This window comes from Scyliorhinus torazame, chromosome 1 (assembly GCF_047496885.1).
Source record: "Scyliorhinus torazame isolate Kashiwa2021f chromosome 1, sScyTor2.1, whole genome shotgun sequence".
NCBI classification, from domain to species: domain Eukaryota; kingdom Metazoa; phylum Chordata; class Chondrichthyes; order Carcharhiniformes; family Scyliorhinidae; genus Scyliorhinus; species Scyliorhinus torazame.
Window position 1 is genome coordinate 61,843,389 of NC_092707.1, and position 18,184 is coordinate 61,861,572.

At 45.1% G+C, this 18,184-nt stretch overlaps 1 protein-coding gene across 2 annotated transcripts in view; it reads right to left on the minus strand.

Moving 5' to 3' along the window:
• Window positions 1-13,562: 13,562 nt before the first annotated feature.
• glt1d1 (glycosyltransferase 1 domain containing 1) overlaps window positions 13,563-18,184 on the minus strand; it is a 123,553-nt gene continuing 118,931 nt past the window's right edge. For both annotated transcript variants that reach the window (XM_072495755.1, XM_072495746.1), the window contains one exon: window positions 13,563-16,445. In XM_072495755.1, coding sequence (XP_072351856.1) covers window positions 16,299-16,445 — 147 coding nt within the window. In that variant the 3' untranslated portion in view covers window positions 13,563-16,298. The remainder of the gene's footprint in view (window positions 16,446-18,184) is intronic.

Here is an 18,184-nt window from a genome sequence, read left to right on the forward strand (position 1 = left end):
ACTAGGAGAAGACCATTGCACATGTAAGTTTGGAGTACCTGAAGGTGACATATTTTGGTATTTCTTATATTCCAAATTACAGTCTTAGCTGCATTGGATCATTCTTGTGACCAAATTTGAACTCGCTCTCCTGGAAGAGCACAATGCAGAGATCATCTTTTTCACCAATAAGGGAAGTTTAAGTGTGCAAAAGCCTCAGAATTCATCAATTTCAGGTTGAAGATTATTGAATACATAATAGAAGTATCCGTCAAAACTGCCATGTTGACAAACTGACCTGCCTCTTCTTTACATTGGGAGTTGTGTGGCGGAGGCAGGAACTAACACTTGGGGTTTTCCCGTAACAGCCTCCCCGAACAGGCGCCTGAATGTGGTGACTAGGGGTTTTTCACAGTAACTTCATTGAAGCCTACTTGTGACAATAAGTGATTTTCATTTCATTTCATTTCATTTTCATACGCAAATGAAGGAACATATGGTGAAGGGAACAAGATGGATGAACATGATTTGAATGTTCTGCAGGGTGAATACAGAAGTGTATTGATTGGGACAAAAGAGCCATTTCCATATTGTAACTTTTACGCTTCCCTAGTTGGCAAAGGTTGGGGAATTTATCTTCAGAAATTTAGATGTGAAAAACAATCTTGGTTATTTTTAATGAATTATAAGCGTGTGGTACCCTCAATAACGACGCTTAGAGTGTAAACAGTAAAGAAGGCTTTAATAAACTAAGAACTAGACTAGTACAGAGACGTGTGCTAACTGCTGCACTGCCCACAAGGAGGCCCCTTATATACGGCTCCCAGATGGGCGGAGCCGGAGGCGGAGTTCCCCAGGGTTCCAAGCCCAGTCTTAAAGGGGACATCACCTTACATGATGACAAGGGTACAGTGTTACAATAACCGTTCATCACATTCACCCCCTGTTTAAAAAAGAGTCCGGCGGGGGTGAAGTGCCATCATAGGTCCATCCGTCTCGGTGGCCGGATCGTCCTCATCGACCTCCTCAGTTCGGGCGGTGGTGCGGCGGCCGGTGGTGCGGCGGACATGGACGTCTTGGATGAGGGTACGTCTGGGGAGCATGGCGGTTGGAGCTTCGGTCCGGGTCAGGGCAGGGGAACAGGGCGCAGGGAGAATAGGCGGGGCCAGGGGTAGCGGTGCTGGCGTCGGCGGGGTGTGTAAAGGGGGGGTGCTGGGGGGGCACGCAGTAGGTGCTCACCAACGGGGCGTGGGGCCGGGAGGGGGTGTGTTGTAGGGGGTGCCAGGTCCTGCAGGGGAGCGGCGTGGGAAGGGGCATCTGTAGTGGGGGATCCAGCGGGTGCCAGGTCCCGGAGGGAAACTGTATCTTGCCTGCCGTCGGGGTACTCGACGTAGGCGTAACTGGGGTTGGCGTGGAGCAATCGGACCTGCTTGACCAGGGGGTCCGTTTTATGGCTCCTCGTGTGCCTCCGGAGAAGAAAAGGTCCCGGAGCCGTCAGCCAAGGTGGAAGCGAGACCCCGGAGGTAGACTTCCTGGGGAAGACAAACAATCGGTTGTGGGTGGTCTCATTCGTGGCTCTGCAGAGGAGCGACCTAATGGAGTGTAAGGCATCGGGCAGGACCTCCTGACAGCGGGATGTTGGGAGATTTCTCAACCGTAGGGCCAGAAGGACAGCCTTCCACACGGTCGCGTTCTCCCTCTCCACCTGCCCGTTACCCCGCGGGTTATAACTGGTCGTTCTGCTTGAGGCGATGCCTTTGCTGAGCAGATACTGACGCAGTTCATCGCTCATGAACGATGTACCCCGGTCACTGTGGATATAAGCGGGGAAACCGAATAGAGCCTGTGTAGCTGTGCAGAGCCTTAATCACGGTGGCTGAGGTCATGTCAGGGCAGGGAATGGTGAATGGGAAACGGGAGAACTCATCGATAACGGTGATGAAATAGGCATTACGATTGGTGGACGGGAGGGGCCCCTTGAAGTCCACGCTCAGTCGCTCAAAGGGCCCCGAGGCCTTCACGAGCCGAACCTTGTCTGGCCGGTAGAAGTGCGGTTTGCACTCCGCACAGATCTGGGAGGCCCTAATCATGGCCTTATCCTCCTTGGTTGAGTAAGGTAGGTTGCGGGACTTGATAAAATGGACGAGCCGGGTAATTCCCAGGTGGCAGAGGTCATTGTGGATGGCTTGCAGGTGGTCGTCCTGCATGTTGGCGCATGTGCCATGGGACAGGGCATCTGGGGGCTCATTGAGCTCCCCTGGACGATACTTGATATCGTACGTGTAGGTGGAGAGTTCGATCCTCCACCTCAAAATGTTATCGTTTTTTATTTTGCCCCGTTGCGTTTTATCGAACATAAAGGCGACCGACCGTTGGTCGGTGACGAGGGTGAACCTCCTACCGGCGAGGTAGTGTCTCCAGCACCGCACAGCCTCCACAATGGCTTGTGCCTCCATCTCGACTGCAGAGTGTCGAACCTCGGAGGCGGTGAGGGTCCGGGAGAAGAACGCTACTGGTCTGCCTGCCTGATTGAGGGTAGCAGCCAGGGCGATATCTGATGCATCGCTCTCTACCTGGAAGAGGATAGTTTCATCCACAGCGCGCATAGCGGCCTTGACGATATCGGCCTTGATGCGGTTGAAGGCCAATGAGCCTCAGCCGAGAGGGGAAAAGTGGTGGTATTTATGAGTGGGCGGGCTTTGTCCGCATACTTGGGGACCCACTGGGTGTAGTAGGAGAAGAGACCCAAGCGCCGTTTGAGGGCCTTGAGGCTGCGGGGAAGGGGGAGTTCCTTAAGGGGGCGCATGCGGACGGGATCGGGACCTAGGACCCCGTCTTCCACGACATAGCCGAGGATTGCGAGCCGGATTGTGTGGAAAACGCGTTTTTCCTCATTATAGGTCAGGTTAAGGGCTCGGGCGGTCTGGAGGAACTTTTTGAGGTTAGTGTCATGGTCCTGCTGGTCATGGCCGCAGATGGTGACATTGTCCAAGTACGGATATGTAGTCCGCAAACCGTACTGGTCCACCATTTGGTCCATCGCCCTTTGAAAGACGGAGATCCCATTTGTGACGCCCAAGGGGACCCTGAGGAAGTGAAAGAGCCGACCGGCTGCTTCGAAGGCAGTATAGGGGCGGTCTTTCGGTCGGATGGGGAGCTGGTGGTAGGCGGATTTGAAGTCGACCGTGGAAAATACTCAGTATTGGGCCATCCGATTTACCATTTCCGCGATGCGAGGAAGGGGGTACGCATCAAGCTGCGTGAATCAGTTTATGGTCTGGCTATAATCCACGGCCATCCGTTTCTTATCCCCGGACCGGACTACCACCACTTGTGCTCTCCAAGGGCTGTTGCTAGCCTCGATGACCCCCTCTCCCAGTAATCACTGGACTTCTGACTTGATAAAAGTCATATCTTATGCACTGTAGTGCCGGCTCCTGGTGGCAACTGGCTTACAGTCGGGAGTGAGGTTCGCGAATAGCGAGGGGGAGTGCGACTTTCAGTGTCGCAAGGCTGCATACCGTGAGGGGGGGCAAGGGCCCGCCGAACTTCAGTGTCAGGCTTCGGTGGCTGCACTGGAAATCTAGTCCGAGCAGCAGGGGGGCACAGAGGTGGGGGAGGATATAACATTTGAAACGGGTGTACTTGGCGCCCTGGATCGAGAGATCCGCGATACAGTACCCCTTGATTTGTACCGAGTGGGACCCGGATGCGAGGGCTATGGTTTGGGACGTGGGATGGGTGCGCAAGGACCAGCGCCTTACCGTTTCAGGATGGATAAAGCTCTCCGTGCTCCCGGAGTCGAAGAGGCATGCAGTGTCCCGCCCGTTGACCTGGACCTGCATCATAGAGTTCTGCAGGTGTTTTGGCCGAGTTTGGTCGAGGGTGATCGCACCCACTCGCGGGTAGTCAGAGTCCTCAGCCGAATCGGACTCGTAAAATGGCCGCTAACAGGTGAGCGTGTCGGGTCGAGAAGATGGCCGCCGACAAGATGGCCGCTCCCATGATTCGCACGAGGCTGATGACGTGTCAGAAGGGGGCGTGTCGGGTCGGTGCACAGCAGCATTGCGAGGCCTGCGGGCCTGAGAGCCTGATTTTCAGGCCGGCTGTTCTTTGTTCTTGAGGCCCCTGGGTCTGGCCAGGCAGACTCTCGCAAAATGTCCCTTCTTCCCGCAGTCGCTGCAGATCGCAGAGCGGGCTGGGCAGCGTGGGCATGGGTGTTGGCTCTGCCCGCAGAAGTAGCACGGTGTGCCCCCATGATGAGCGGGTCGCCGCGTGGCGCAGGCCTGTAATATGGCTGAGTCTGAGGAAGTCCGGGGGGGGGCTCTGTATCCACCTGAGTTGGCCACTTCCCGACTTAAAATGGAGAACAGCAAAGGCTGAAGGGAAATTCAGCCAACACAGGCAGAAACTAGCAGGTGCAAGTTACTGTGTATTAGACTCTGCAAAAACCCAGACAGCATCGATACAATCAGCCATCTGCATAATAATGTAGCAGCCATCTACATAGTAATGAGCGATCCCCGGGTACAATCAAAACATTTAAGGTAAACAAAGCCAAGCCAGACTCCTCGGCGCCAGCAGGAGCCAACACAAAAGAGGTTAACGGACACTTAAAGACCGTCCAACGATCAGGGAACAGCTCCAGTATTGGAGAAATCGAACCAAGCGATTGGAATGAAGTCCAATCACTTGAAACCAGGTACGGGGTCCACCCCGAAAGGCAGGAAGCCCCTGGGGACTATAAAGTTAAGCCCCCAAGTTCAAATCGTCCTTCTTGACAGGGTCACTCAGCAACGCGAAGCAACCCTTGACAGTGACCTGTCCGGCGGCCTCCAAGAAAGTAAGTGTCAAGTCAACGCTCGCTATGAGATAGGCGCTCCTAGCTACCAGTCCATACCAGCTTTTGAATCCCGCAGACTCAGAACCCGAACGAAAGGCCATTTGTTCCCCTGACCTGGTGGGCCAGTCCGAAGCTAAGTATAGGCCTGTTAGTTATAGAAATAGCTTAGAAAGTAGAGTTTATGCATGAGTAGTGATTTACTGTGTATAATAAATGTGTATTGATTTGGATCTTACTAATTGGTGTGTTGAGTTATTGATCATTACTTGAACTTGAACCTCCTGGCGGTATCATAAAGATACCTGGCGACTCTAGAGCAAAGGTTATAAAACAGAGCCAATTGAACCAACCAAAAGTTAGCAACAGCTCGCAGAGTCCGCGGGGTATGTACCCAAGTTATGTCGGGCCACCTCCAGCGAGGAGGTGAGCATTAGCGTGTCCTAGCGGTCTTTTGCCCCGTTTTCGAGCAGCCGCTGCTGGATGTAGGTCGAGCGGATGCCGGACACGAAAGCGTCTCTGGTGTGCAGGTTCATATGGACTTCCCGTCACATCCTGGTGTACACAGTCCCTGGCAAGCGCGGTGAGTTTTTCGACAAATTCGTCTAGTAATTCCCCCGAGTGCTGCCGGCAGGTAGAGAGCAGATGCCTGGCGTGCACCTTGTTGATAGGCTTGACGAACCGCTTGCAGAGTAGCTCGACCGCCTCTTCATAAGTCGTCGCCTTTTCGAGCATGGCGGACATTCTGTGATTCACCCGGGCGTGGAGTAGACGCAGCTTGCGTGGCCCCAGGATGGGAGTCTCTGAGGAGTCCAGGTAAGCCTCGAAGCATCGGAGCCAGTATTAAAAAAATTCCTTTGCCTCCGGTGTCCGTGTTTCCAGATTGAGCTTCTCTGGTTTTAGGCCTGCGTCCATCCTGATGTAGTTTAATTTATTAAATTGTGGTACCCTCAATAATCACGCTTAGAATGTAAACAGTAAAGAAGGCTTTAATAAACTAAGAACTAGACTAGTGCAGCGACGTGTGCTAACTGCTGCACTGCCCACAAGGCGTCCCCTTATATATGGCGCCAAGATGGGCGGAGCCAGAGGCGGGGTTCCCCAGGGTTCCAAGCCAGGTCTTAAAGGGGACATCACCATACATGATGACAAGGGTACAGCAACCGTTCATCACAAAGCGCACTTTAGCAATGTGGAAATTGAAAGATTCATCAATCAGGGTTAATTAGTTTTAGGGTGCTTGGAATTGAATGTCTCTGAATATAAAAGCAAAATACTGCAGGTCCTGGCTATCTGGAGCAAAAACAGAAAATGCTCAGTAGGTCTGGCTTCATCGGTGAAGCACTGGGCAGGATTTTACCACAGGCTTTGGGACCACGATGCTAGGACTAATTGTGGGGTCCTGAACTCTCAGTGGCAGTGAGACCAGCTGTGCAATCTTCCAGGAGGCGGCCTCCTCATTGGCCACCTCTGCTCTTGCCGTCTTATTAACAGTGGGTGGACTCCCGATGCTGCTGGCCCAGTCAGATCTTCAATAGTTCTGGAGCCTCAGCGGCCCCAGATGGAGAGCTGGGAAATTCTGAGGCAGATCAGGAGGCCGCCTCAACATGGAGGGTATAGCTGAACCTATTCCTAGCCCTATTCATTTTCATTTAAAAAAGCACTGATGAAAGTAAAAGGAAACAAACAAATGTTACAATTTTCTGGGTGAAAGTTTGAAGAAAAACATTCTCTCCTATTGATTGCATAAATAGCTGTTATACATTAAGAAGTTATAGTGTTCTGAAATCCTCAGATCGAGGGGAACATGCACTTTAACTTCTCTTGAGACGCAACCTGCATGCTGGGAGGTTCTGCCAACCTTATACACAGAAAATACTCAAATCTGGTTGATAGCTCTCGTCAATTGTGGGATAAAAGCATTCAGTCAAAACCTAGACTTTTCAGACCATGGGTGGAAATCATGAAGCAAAGATTTTAATGATGATATTTAAACTTGCAAATCATAATTCAATGGGTAACTTTAATCACGTTAATGTGAATTGTCATCTTTGATTTTGGATATTACATGCTTTGACTACTGTGAATGAATTTATTTGAGAAGATATAATTTCTCCAATTATCACATTACCACAATTTTCTTCTGCTGCTTCTGTCAATCATTTTTGATTCATTTCTAATAGCCTGCTGATCTTGTACTCCATTATTTCTTTGCCGGTGGCTTCCAGCCTTGACTCTCCAGCAATTTGTTAGTAACCATTCATCCAGTGGCTCATCTTTGATCCAAATGGCCTGTTCACCTACGATATTCATATCATGCTCCCTCATATTGCAACCTGTTCCTCTGACTATCCCCCTAACATTTCCTTCCAGCTTCTTCCAAAACAGTTACCCTGTTTACCCTTCGAGTGATTCCTCTGTTAAGACATTTTTTGAATTGGTTTTCTACACAAAATAGGATACAAGGAAGTTGTTTTCAATGTTTTTAGAAACTTTGTTTTCAGACAGGACTTAAAAAATAAACTGCTGATTGTGAGATTGTAGCAGGTTGAAAATATAAGATCCCCAAATCTCTTAAACATACTTAGATTGTATGTTGCCCATATCCCTTTCCAATCTGTAATGAATTTTATTCCATACTGCCTGTCTGTCCATTTGCTGATTTATCTAGCTCATTGTTATGTGCTCGTGGCTGCATCGTTGGGTATTGTTTGCAAATTTGACAAGTTGGTATTATGCAGGTTGCGCAAGTTAAATTAGATCCCAATTCCAATCCCTGGGATACTCATTATAGAAACTGCTCAATTTTTGGTAAAGAGCCACCTGTCTGATTTCTGGAAAAATGCTCTTGGAGGAATAGGGGAGAGAGAGTTGCTGTCAGTATGCAAAAGGCAGCCCCAGAAAAGAGAGCAGGGAGAGTTCTCTCTTAGGCTATAGGCCAGCCACAGAAATTATTCTGTTTATAGTTATGATGGTGGAGTATGAGCATTCATTGCAAAGCCAAGTTTTATTAACTTAAGTGAAACCAAACATAACAATCATCTGCTGCATGTGCAACAGATGTGAAGAATACAGCTTCTTGATTCACCTCGAGCCTCAGTTGTTCACTGAGCTTGCAGCTGAAGAGATTGATGAAATCAATATGCAAAAGACACATATCTGGTTCATTTCATGTCTTATGTTATGCGATTGTGTAGGTAAATATTGGAAAGTTTGCATCAAGTCCCATCAAAGTCCAATTCATGGACCACTTACAAGATCATCCAAACCCAGGAGGAGATTTGCATCAGACCTAACTTTGTAACACGGGCCCAGCAGGACTTCTGAAGAGGTGTAGACTGTTGTATAGGTCGGTTATCTTAATAGTTTTCTGCAAGTATGCCACTGATTATATAAATTCAGTTATTTTACATGCTACAGATGATACTCCATTTCAGTCCTTTAATATCCTTTACATTGCTTCATATTTCTTTGACCTTCCACTTAGTATTATTCTCCTGGAAAAATGTGTTATTTTTTGAATCAATAGTAATGCTAATTGTCAGATCCACTTTGCCCCAAGTGCTACCACCTTTACCCTTTGCAGGCTTTGTTGAATTCACTCCTTTCCTGCCTCATCTTACTTTGAACAATTGGTTGTTGACATGCCACGGATGGCAGTATTTATATTTCACAATTAAGTTTCTCGATTAAAACATATTCATCAAGGCCTCAGTGAAAAAGTGCGCATTAACCAAAAATGTCAACATTTCCTGGCACTGTATGCTAATTCAGCAGTGCCAGCTTTGTCAGCTCTAATTAAGGTACCAGCTGTTCCAAGAGTACCAAGTCTGGCAGCTATGCAAAGAGTACCATTAGCTCCAGATGTGCCAAATCTGTTGAGGCAAAGTAAGCCTCGATTTAATCAGGCAATTTGTTTTCCTTCCGAGTTACTCCCCAAAGATTCAGGTCCTGTAGTGCATGGAAGAATGCTTCCCTGTGGGGTTCAGAAAGGTAAAAGCAAAAACACCCAACTTGGCTCGTGACTTTCAGCTACACAACCCAACTGGAAATATTGCAATAACACTGCTTAAAATTAATGTACTTTATTTAATTGTGTTAAGTTAATACAACCACCTCCACAATTTACAAAAAAGGTTGATTCGCTACATTGCTTTTCCTACAAAATCATATTTTTTTTCTCCATACAACAATGCATGTTTAGCAATTCACTCATGTCCTCCAGTTAGTTGTCCCTCTGAATAAAGTTCAATGGCAAATTCCATTCAGAATTATACATTTAGTCCACATTATTAGTTGTCTGTTTTAAAAAAAATAATTAATTACATTTAAAATAGTTTTCTTATCCAATGCCCCAAATTTCCATCTTGGCACCTGACCCATTTGCTTTTCTTAACCTCACTTAATATCTTGCTTCTTCCAGACATCACCAGCCGGTGTGCCTTTCTTTCCAGATTTGGAAGTGCTTATGATTGCAATCTCTCTCAGCTCTAACACATTCTCCCTCCCTTCAGTTCTGATGAATATCCAAAGGACTCAAAACATTAACTTTGCTTTCTCGCCTTACAGGTGCTGCCAGACCAACTGAGTTCTTCTGGCATCCTCTGTTCTTGCTGCACATTGTAAATGTTTTTTTGTTGAATAGTGCAGTAAAATATTCTAAATGGAGTGGATCTTGAATCACATCTGCTAAATTGACACCGTATGGTATTAATAACCAATATTTATTGGAATTTGTTGATTTATTCCTCTGATCCGTCAACCTATACAATTTGAATCCATTACACACAGGGAGCGGGATTCTCTCAGCGGGGCTGGGCCGGAGAATCTCCGCGACTGGCGCGAATCGCACCGTGTCGCCAGGACGCGATTCTCCACGAAGCGGAGAATCAGCGCCATTGGCACCGGCGTGGTTGGCGTGGCGCCAGTCGGGGGCCGCCGCTCTATGCGGCCACCGTGCTGATTCTTGGCCTGGGATGGGCCGAGCGGCCGTCGTAAAAAAAAACCCGTGTCCTGCCGCCGCTGTTCACACCTGCTCTCAGCCAGCGGGACCTCGGCCTGGAAGGGTCCAGGGGCGGTCTGTGGGGGGTGGGGTGGGTCCAACCCCAGGGGGGACCTCCGATGTGGCCTGGCCCGCGATCGGGGCTCACCGATCGGCGGGGCGGCCTCTCTGGCTGGAGGCCTCCTTTCTTCCGCGCCGGCCCCTGCAGCCCTACGCCATGTTGTGTCGGGGCTGGCGCAGAGAAGGGAGCCGTTGCGCTTGCGCACGTTGGCGGCGGTGCCACTGCGCATGCGCGGATCCTGCGGCGCCCAGTTGACGCCAGGATCAGCAGCTGGAACGGTGTGGGCCGCTCCAGTGCCGTGCCGGCCCCCTGTAGGGGCCAGAATTGCTAATCCTGAGGCCGTGTTGACATCGCCGAGAAACGCGACGGCTTTTCCGATGGCGTCAACACTTAGCCTCAGGATCACAGAATCCGGCTCAGGATTTCCTAAATATTACCGAAAGACAAAGATAAAACATAAAAGAGAGTAAAAGCTGTGACATGTCATCTCTATAGTGTGAAATCATGTGAATGGACATTTATGTATATACAATGAGAAAAATAGGCTTTTTGACATTTCAACAAAATGTTATCAAGTCCATTAGTGCTTTTGAGAACAGGCCAAAATAAATGTATTTGGTCTGTGATCATATTTAGGTTCAGGAGTTCAAAAATGGATTAAAATAAAACAAAATCTTTCTTGATGCGTTAAATTCTGAGCAACCCCCCCCCCCCCCCCCCCAAGCAAAATACTTCTTTGCCATTGTGTAATTGGTTTAGTGTGCACAATGTTGAGCACTGAAGAACCTGCACATGCCAATGGTGAAAATGATGGATCCTCGCTGTCTTCAGGGGATGTCCCGGAGGACTGGAGAATAGCCAATGTTGTTCCTCTGTTTAAGAAGGGTGGCAGGGATAATCCCGGGAACTACAGGCCGGTGAGCCTTACTTCAGTGGTAGGGAAATTACTGGAGAGAATTCTTCGAGACAGGATCTACTCCCATTTGGAAGCAAATGGACGTATTAGTGAGAGGCAGCACGGTTTTGTGAAGGGGAGGTCGTGTCTCACTAACTTGATAGAGTTTTTCGAGGAGGTCACTAAGATGATTGATGCAGGTAGGGCAGTAGATGTTGTCTATATGGACTTCAGTAAGGCCTTTGACAAGGTCCCTCATGGTAGACTAGTACAAAAGGTGAAGTCACACGGGATCAGGGGTGAACTGGCAAGGTGGATACAGAACTGGCTAGGCCATAGAAGGCAGAGGGTAGCAATGGAGGGATGCTTTTCTAATTGGAGGGCTGTGACCAGTGGTGTTCCACAGGGATCAGTGCTGGGACCTTTGCTCTTTGTAGTATATATAAATGATTTGGAGGAAAATGTAACTGGTCTGATTAGTAAGTTTGCAGACGACACAAAGGTTGGTGGAATTGCGGATAGCGATGAGGACTGTCTGAGGATACAGCAGGATTTAGATTGTCTGGAGACTTGGGCGGAGAGATGGCAGATGGAGTTTAACCTGGACAAATGTGAGGTAATGCATTTTGGAAGGGCTAATGCAGGTAGGGAATATACAGTGAATGGTAGAACCCTCAAGAGTATTGAAAGTCAAAGAGATCTAGGAGTACAGGTCCACAGATCACTGAAAGGGGCTACACAGGTGGAGAAGGTAGTCAAGAAGGCATACGGCATGCTTGCCTTCATTGGCCGGGGCATTGAGTATAAGAATTGGCAAGTCATGTTGCAGCTGTATAGAACCTTAGTTAGGCCACACTTGGAGTATAGTGTTCAATTCTGGTCGCCACACTACCAGAAGGATGTGGAGGCTTTAGAGAGGGTGCAGAAGAGATTTACCAGAATGTTGCCTGGTATGGAGGGCATAAGCTATGAGGAGCGATTGAATAAACTCGGTTTGTTCTCACTGGAACGAAGGAGGTTGAGGGGCGACCTGATAGAGGTCTACAAAATTATGAGGGGCATAGACAGAGTGGATAGTCAGAGGCTTTTCCCCAGGGTAGAGGGGTCAATTACTAGGGGGCATAGGTTTAAGGTGAGAGGGGCAAAGTTTAGAGTAGATGTACGAGGCAAGTTTTTTACGCAGAGGGTAGTGGGTGCCTGGAACTCACTACCGGAGGAGGTAGTGGAGGCAGGGACGATAGGGACATTTAAGGGGCATCTTGACAAATATATGAATAGGATGGGAATAGAAGGATACGGACCCAGGAAGTGTAGAAGATTGTAGTTTAGTCGGGCAGTATGGTCGGCACGGGCTTGGAGGGCCGAAGGGCCTGTTCCTGTGCTGTACATTTCTTTGTTCTTTGTTCTTTGTTCTTTGATGGTATGTCTAACTCGACTCTTATCACATATCTTAAGTTCAGAATGCAAACTTCGAAATTAATGGCTAAAAAATAAAACTTGAATATTGCTGAAAATTGAAGGTCACAGCAGAATGTCTCCAAAACTCAAACAATTTACAGCAAGTGATCAAGTTCAGTATAGAAAAAGGATTTAAAATTCAGAATGTTATAACTCCAGCCATGCCAATATTGATCTCTTAGGCAAGAAACATGAGTAGGAATAGAGCACAGGGCCCATTGATTAGTTCACTGATAAAGTTGGGTAAAGACTGCTCCATTCTGAATCGCCTGGTTCACCATTATAGAACATTACAGAGCAGTACAGGCCCTTCAGCCCTCGATGTTGCCCCGACCTGTGAAACCACTCTAAAGCCCATCTACACTATTCCCTTATCGTCCATATGTCTATCTAATGACCATTTGAATGTCCTTAGTGTTGGCGAGTCCACTACTGCTGCAGGCAGGGCATTCCACACCTTTACTACTCTCTGAGTAAAGGACCTACCTCTGACGTCTGTCTTATATCTATCTCCCCTCAATTTAAAGCTATGTCCCCTCATGCTAGACATCACCATCCGAGGAAAAAGGCTCTCACTGTCCACCCTATCCAATCCTCTGATCATCTTGTATGCCTCAATTAAGTCACCTCTTAACCTTCTTCTCTCTAACGAAAACAGCCTCAAGTCCCTCAGCCTTTCCTCATAAGATCTTCCCTCCATACCAGGCAACATTCTGGTAAATCTCCTCTGCACCCTTTCCAATGCTTCCACATCCTTCCTATAATGCGGCGACCAGAATTGCACGCAATACTCCAAATGCGGCCGCACCAGAGTTTTGTACAGCTGCAACATGACCTCATGGCTCCGAAACTCAATCCCTCTACCAATAAAAGCTAACACACCGTACGCCTTCTTAACAACCCTCTCAACCTGAGTGGCAACTTTCAGGGATCTATGTACATGGACACCGAGATCTCTCTGCTCATCCACACTGCCAAGAATCTTACCATTAGCCCAGTACTCTGTCTTCCTGTTATTCCTTCCAAAATGAATCACCTCACCATTATGGTCACAATATCAAATAACCTTTCCAGGAAATTTCAGCGTAAGTTTGAAACTTGAAGTTTGACATGATTTACAGCAAACATAACTGATCATGATATTCCAGGAAACAGGGTCACTAGTGTTACTATAACACATTGAAAAAGATACACCATATCGACTGGATTCAGGGAATAAATGGCAAGTTCTGAATTTCTCCAAGGAGCAGATAATTGATTGTGGTACCTTGTTTGAACTTGTTGATACAGCACTAAGAGTTCTTGTTCATATAAAGAGTAATAAACATTTCAAGTTCCAAAATATTTTTATTGAGTAATACTTCCACAATTTCCATTTTAAAACATGAAATGCACATATTTTTAAACCACAATTCCAATATAAAAATAAAGCGTATTATTTTGTCCTCAATTAAAAACTAGGTGGGTGCGAAAGCCACCCTTGTTCAGTTCACATTACATCTTTACTTCCCTCTTGATCCCATCATTAGCTAATTGCAATATAACACTACCTCATATTACGGTGCTTAATGTGAACATACTGTCCAGAGTGGTTGGTAGAATGTGTATCAGAGGATCCAAGCTTATTATGTTAATGTTTTCTGAGATTTACAGGCTGGATTATTGGTTTCTTCAACCAAGGCACACCAAGAAGAAAGTAACAGGACACTTATTCTACCAGTACACTATTTTATCAGAACTTTTCTGTGTTTAAAAAAAAAATTATAAAGATAATTTTATTGTAAGGATAATTTTATTATTCAAATGGAAGATGCAGTTAATTACTAATTTCTGAATGTTGATTTTCCAAGTTGAAGATAAAATAGAGATTACATCAAGTGAATTGTTCAGTAACCTACAGTTTACTAATCATAGAATCCCTACAGTGCAGAAGGAGGCCATTTGGCCCATCGAGTCTGCGCTGGCCCTTGGAAAGAGCAACTTACCTAAGTCAACGCCTCCAACCTATCCCCGTAATCCCGCCTAACCTTTTTGGATACCAGGGGGCAATTTAGCATGGCCAATCCGCCTAACCTGCACTTCTTTGGACTGTGGGAGGAAACCCACGCAGACACAGGGAGAAAGTGCAAGCTCCACACAGACAGTGACCTGAGGCTGGAATTAAACCTGGGTCCCTGGATCTGTGAGGCAGCAGTGCTCATCACTGTGCCACCGTGCTTCCCATAAATTATATAAAAATGATGCAAACCTCAAGTGCTACCATTCGAATTTCTATCATGCACAATGGCAATTCTGAGCTAGTGATGTTATAAACAAATTACTGGGACAGTCATTGTAATTCTTTTGATATTGAAGTCAACATTAAGACAAAAGCCCCTGATAAGAGGAGAATTAAAGTATGTCAAAGTATGTCCAATGCTATAAAGACCATCACCCACATGGTTTCATTTAATTTGGGTTACATTTGCTCAAACCAATCCTGATCTCCCAAGGTTTATATGGAAAGTGGACTTAGACTCCAATGTCTCTAAATTAACTTTGAAGATCTGTGTCAAAGCAATTCTAATTTCAGACTGAGCTGAAGTTTAGAGGTGTTTCTTCTGAGGTTTGGTAATGCAATATGGTAACCCCTGTTCATTGATTAATCAAATGTTTAGGAGCACATCTATTGCAAATCTCCAGCTAGATGATTGAAGACCAGTTAAATGGGTTACATTTCATGTGATTAACGTTTTTAAATCATTTTTTGACGGCTTGCTGTTGTTTTTAAAGAGATCAGATATTCTCAGAAACATGTATCGTGATATTTTCTTTTCTTTGGCAATGCTGACATGTGGAAAGTCAGATGTCTCGACTGAATGAAAGTCTGCTCATTTTGAATAACATCCATAGCGGAAACATGCTATTGAATTACAAGCCTAAGGAAACTACATCTGTGTGGATATTGGAATAAAAATGAGCTGTAAAGAAACTGCAAAGTGACAAGGTGGTGGGACCTTTCCCTCAAAGGGAGATGCAAACAGGAGGAGGATTAGAAGATCGACAGGTGTCAAAAAGAAAAGCCCTCGAGTGAACATTTTCAACACCAAACTATTGCAAACACTAGATCTGCACCAAAAATTAAATGTGCAGTGAACATCTGTCAAAAAAACACATTAGTATTTTGGGTAAAAGACCCAGTTCTTGCTTAGTGTTTATTTGCAGTACTCCCTGTTTTGATTCATGTCCCATTGCTATTTTCAAATGTCATAGTAGCTTTTGATAACAGTACTAAATCCACGTCTGTAAGCACAAAATAGAATGAGAGTTATTGAAAGTAAATAAAGAGTTCAAGGGATAAATTTAATTACCAGAAGACTGCTGACAAATAATGCACCACCATGATTAGAGGTGCAAACAATATTCAGCAGCTCACTAAATTAACACCCTGTATTAATCTTGATCTCATCAGTCGTGATGCAGGATTTCATACTGTGTTATCCTGGTGTGAGCATGCCCATCTTCATTAACACTGCACTGAAATGATTAACAATTGAATTTAAAAACAATGTTATTTCTCTCCTCCCTTCCCATTTGTATTGTTGAATAAGTGTCCGGTTACAGCTGGATTACCATTAATATTGACTTCAGGAAAACAAATAAGGTTGTGTTTGCTAGCTTAAGTAACCATGGTAGTGCAGATCTCAGGAAAAAATATCAGCTATTAAAGCAAGGGCTAGCCGGATGGAACTTTGATGCGAGCTGCATGCGCCAATATTCCAGTCACAGGGAATAATCTCAGGGATCATGGAAACAAACAAAAAAATACACTGGTAGAGAGTGACGTTTATCGCCAATAGGTCATGCAAGTTAAATCTCAATCAAGATCTGATCACTGGGAATACATTATCTATTGTCATAAAATATTACCTGATCAACAATTAAGGTACAGAAAATGATTTTAAGATTCCCTTTTAAAAGTCACTCTCATAACCCCCATAATATTCATTTAAAAAAACAGTTCCATAAGAAAGCTGCCTATTCTAAACAATTGTACCAAATTGTCAAATTTGGCTGATGCCATTTAAAGCAGCTTTGCAGTAAGCCTCCGATAAGTCTCCCTTTCTGTGTTCCAGGAATGGTGTTCCGCTACATATTTTTTGGCTTGAGTCACAATGCTTTCCTTCAAACAAGTGTCACTGATCAGTCTTTTGGAGAATTCAACAAACTCCTGAAAAGGAAATAAACACAGTGGAATCATAAATTCACTCTCGTAATGTCATTCACAAATAGATTTTTATTGAAGCTTACATGGTAACAACGGTTCCTTAGAGAAATTAAACTTGAGTGGTGAAGCAAATCTCACACCATTCAAATACATATGCCTGGTCTCCGCTTGACTGACTTGCTTAAGATTGTTGGGTTGGGTTGTTACTCCTCATTTCCTTGCATCGAAAATTGACTAAAATTATATAACTGATAATCCTTAGCTCCATGTGTGAAGGATTACATTCCCTGCTTCCCTTTCAACACCCACCAGCCGTGCCATTACTTAAATATGGTAAAGGGAGCACATCTTAGAGGAAAAGAAAACTGTAAGTTGAGGAAAGGTCTATGATTCTCAAACGAAAGCATCAAAGCAACCACCGAGAGTCAACTGAGTTTTTAAGTCTGCTATGTGAATAGAGAAATATTGATTGCAATTAAATAGAAAGAGTGAGTAATGTACTGTAAAAGAATAGTTTCTTTACTGGTATTTTCTTCTTAAAATTATTTTTTTCCTTTTTGAAGTGATGTACTTGCAGTTAATTCAATGCTGTACATGCAATACAATAGCATACTTTGAAATGCTATTGTATAGAGTACTCTATGAGGGATTGGGTGTACCACTTGGAGCATTGAATTCAGTGAACATAAAACTGGAAGCACATAGAAATTACACTAGGTATTTATGGGCACGTTAGTTAAAATACTGCTACCATACAGCATAAACAATGGAACATATTGACAAGACACAGCCAGTATCTGTAAAGAGGGGAAAAATAGATGATCTTTCCAGAGTGTACCCTTAATCAGGGTACACAATCCAGTCATTATAACCTGTCTTTTCTCTTTACAGATGCTGATGAGCTGCTGTGTATTTTCACCCTTTTGTTTTTCGTTCTCATTTGCAATTCCATTTGTCTGATACAAGGCACTCGGCATATCCAAATGTTTTTTAATAACACAGGCTAACATAGCTTTTACGCTGTAACAAGCATTTGCTATTTTAAATTGCAAAATACCTTCTCTAATTGCCTATGATTTCACAAGAAAAATAAACACATCTTATTGATAAAACAAATAGGTGGGCGTCTAATCAAATCTAATGGAACTCTCATATGTTACTGCTAAAAGTGAGTGTAATTGAATACAAGCTGTTTTTATTAAATCAATTTCACCCCCTCATATTGAAGGGATAATAATAATTACTTGGATAATCTTTCTTTCAAAACATTATATTCACTTGTCCAAGGTTTGTGTTTTCCTGTTTTATTACACTGAAGATTTAAAGAGGCTTCAATATTTTAGTTGTTTCAACAGTCCACAGCCTATAAAAAACATACCAGTACTGTACCCTGAGTGAGTTGCATTGCTCCTCAGAGAATATTTAAATAGTCAATAGGTGGCTCTGAATCTGCCCTTTTTATTTCATACCAATAGATTTCTCCACACGTATACTTATCAATATTTCCTAACATAGAATGTTTAACATTATAAAATGTTCAAGGGGCAGCAAGCATATGAGGAAAGAGAGGGGGAAAGGATATGACCTTGGAGAATTGCAAAAATACTGGTGCAGGACTGTGTTATTCGCATGTGATGGCGAATGTTACAGGATGCATGGAGGAATGGAGTGGTATAGGCAAGATTCTTGATACATTTCTAGTGGATACATGAATAGGATGGGAATAGAGGGATATGGACCCC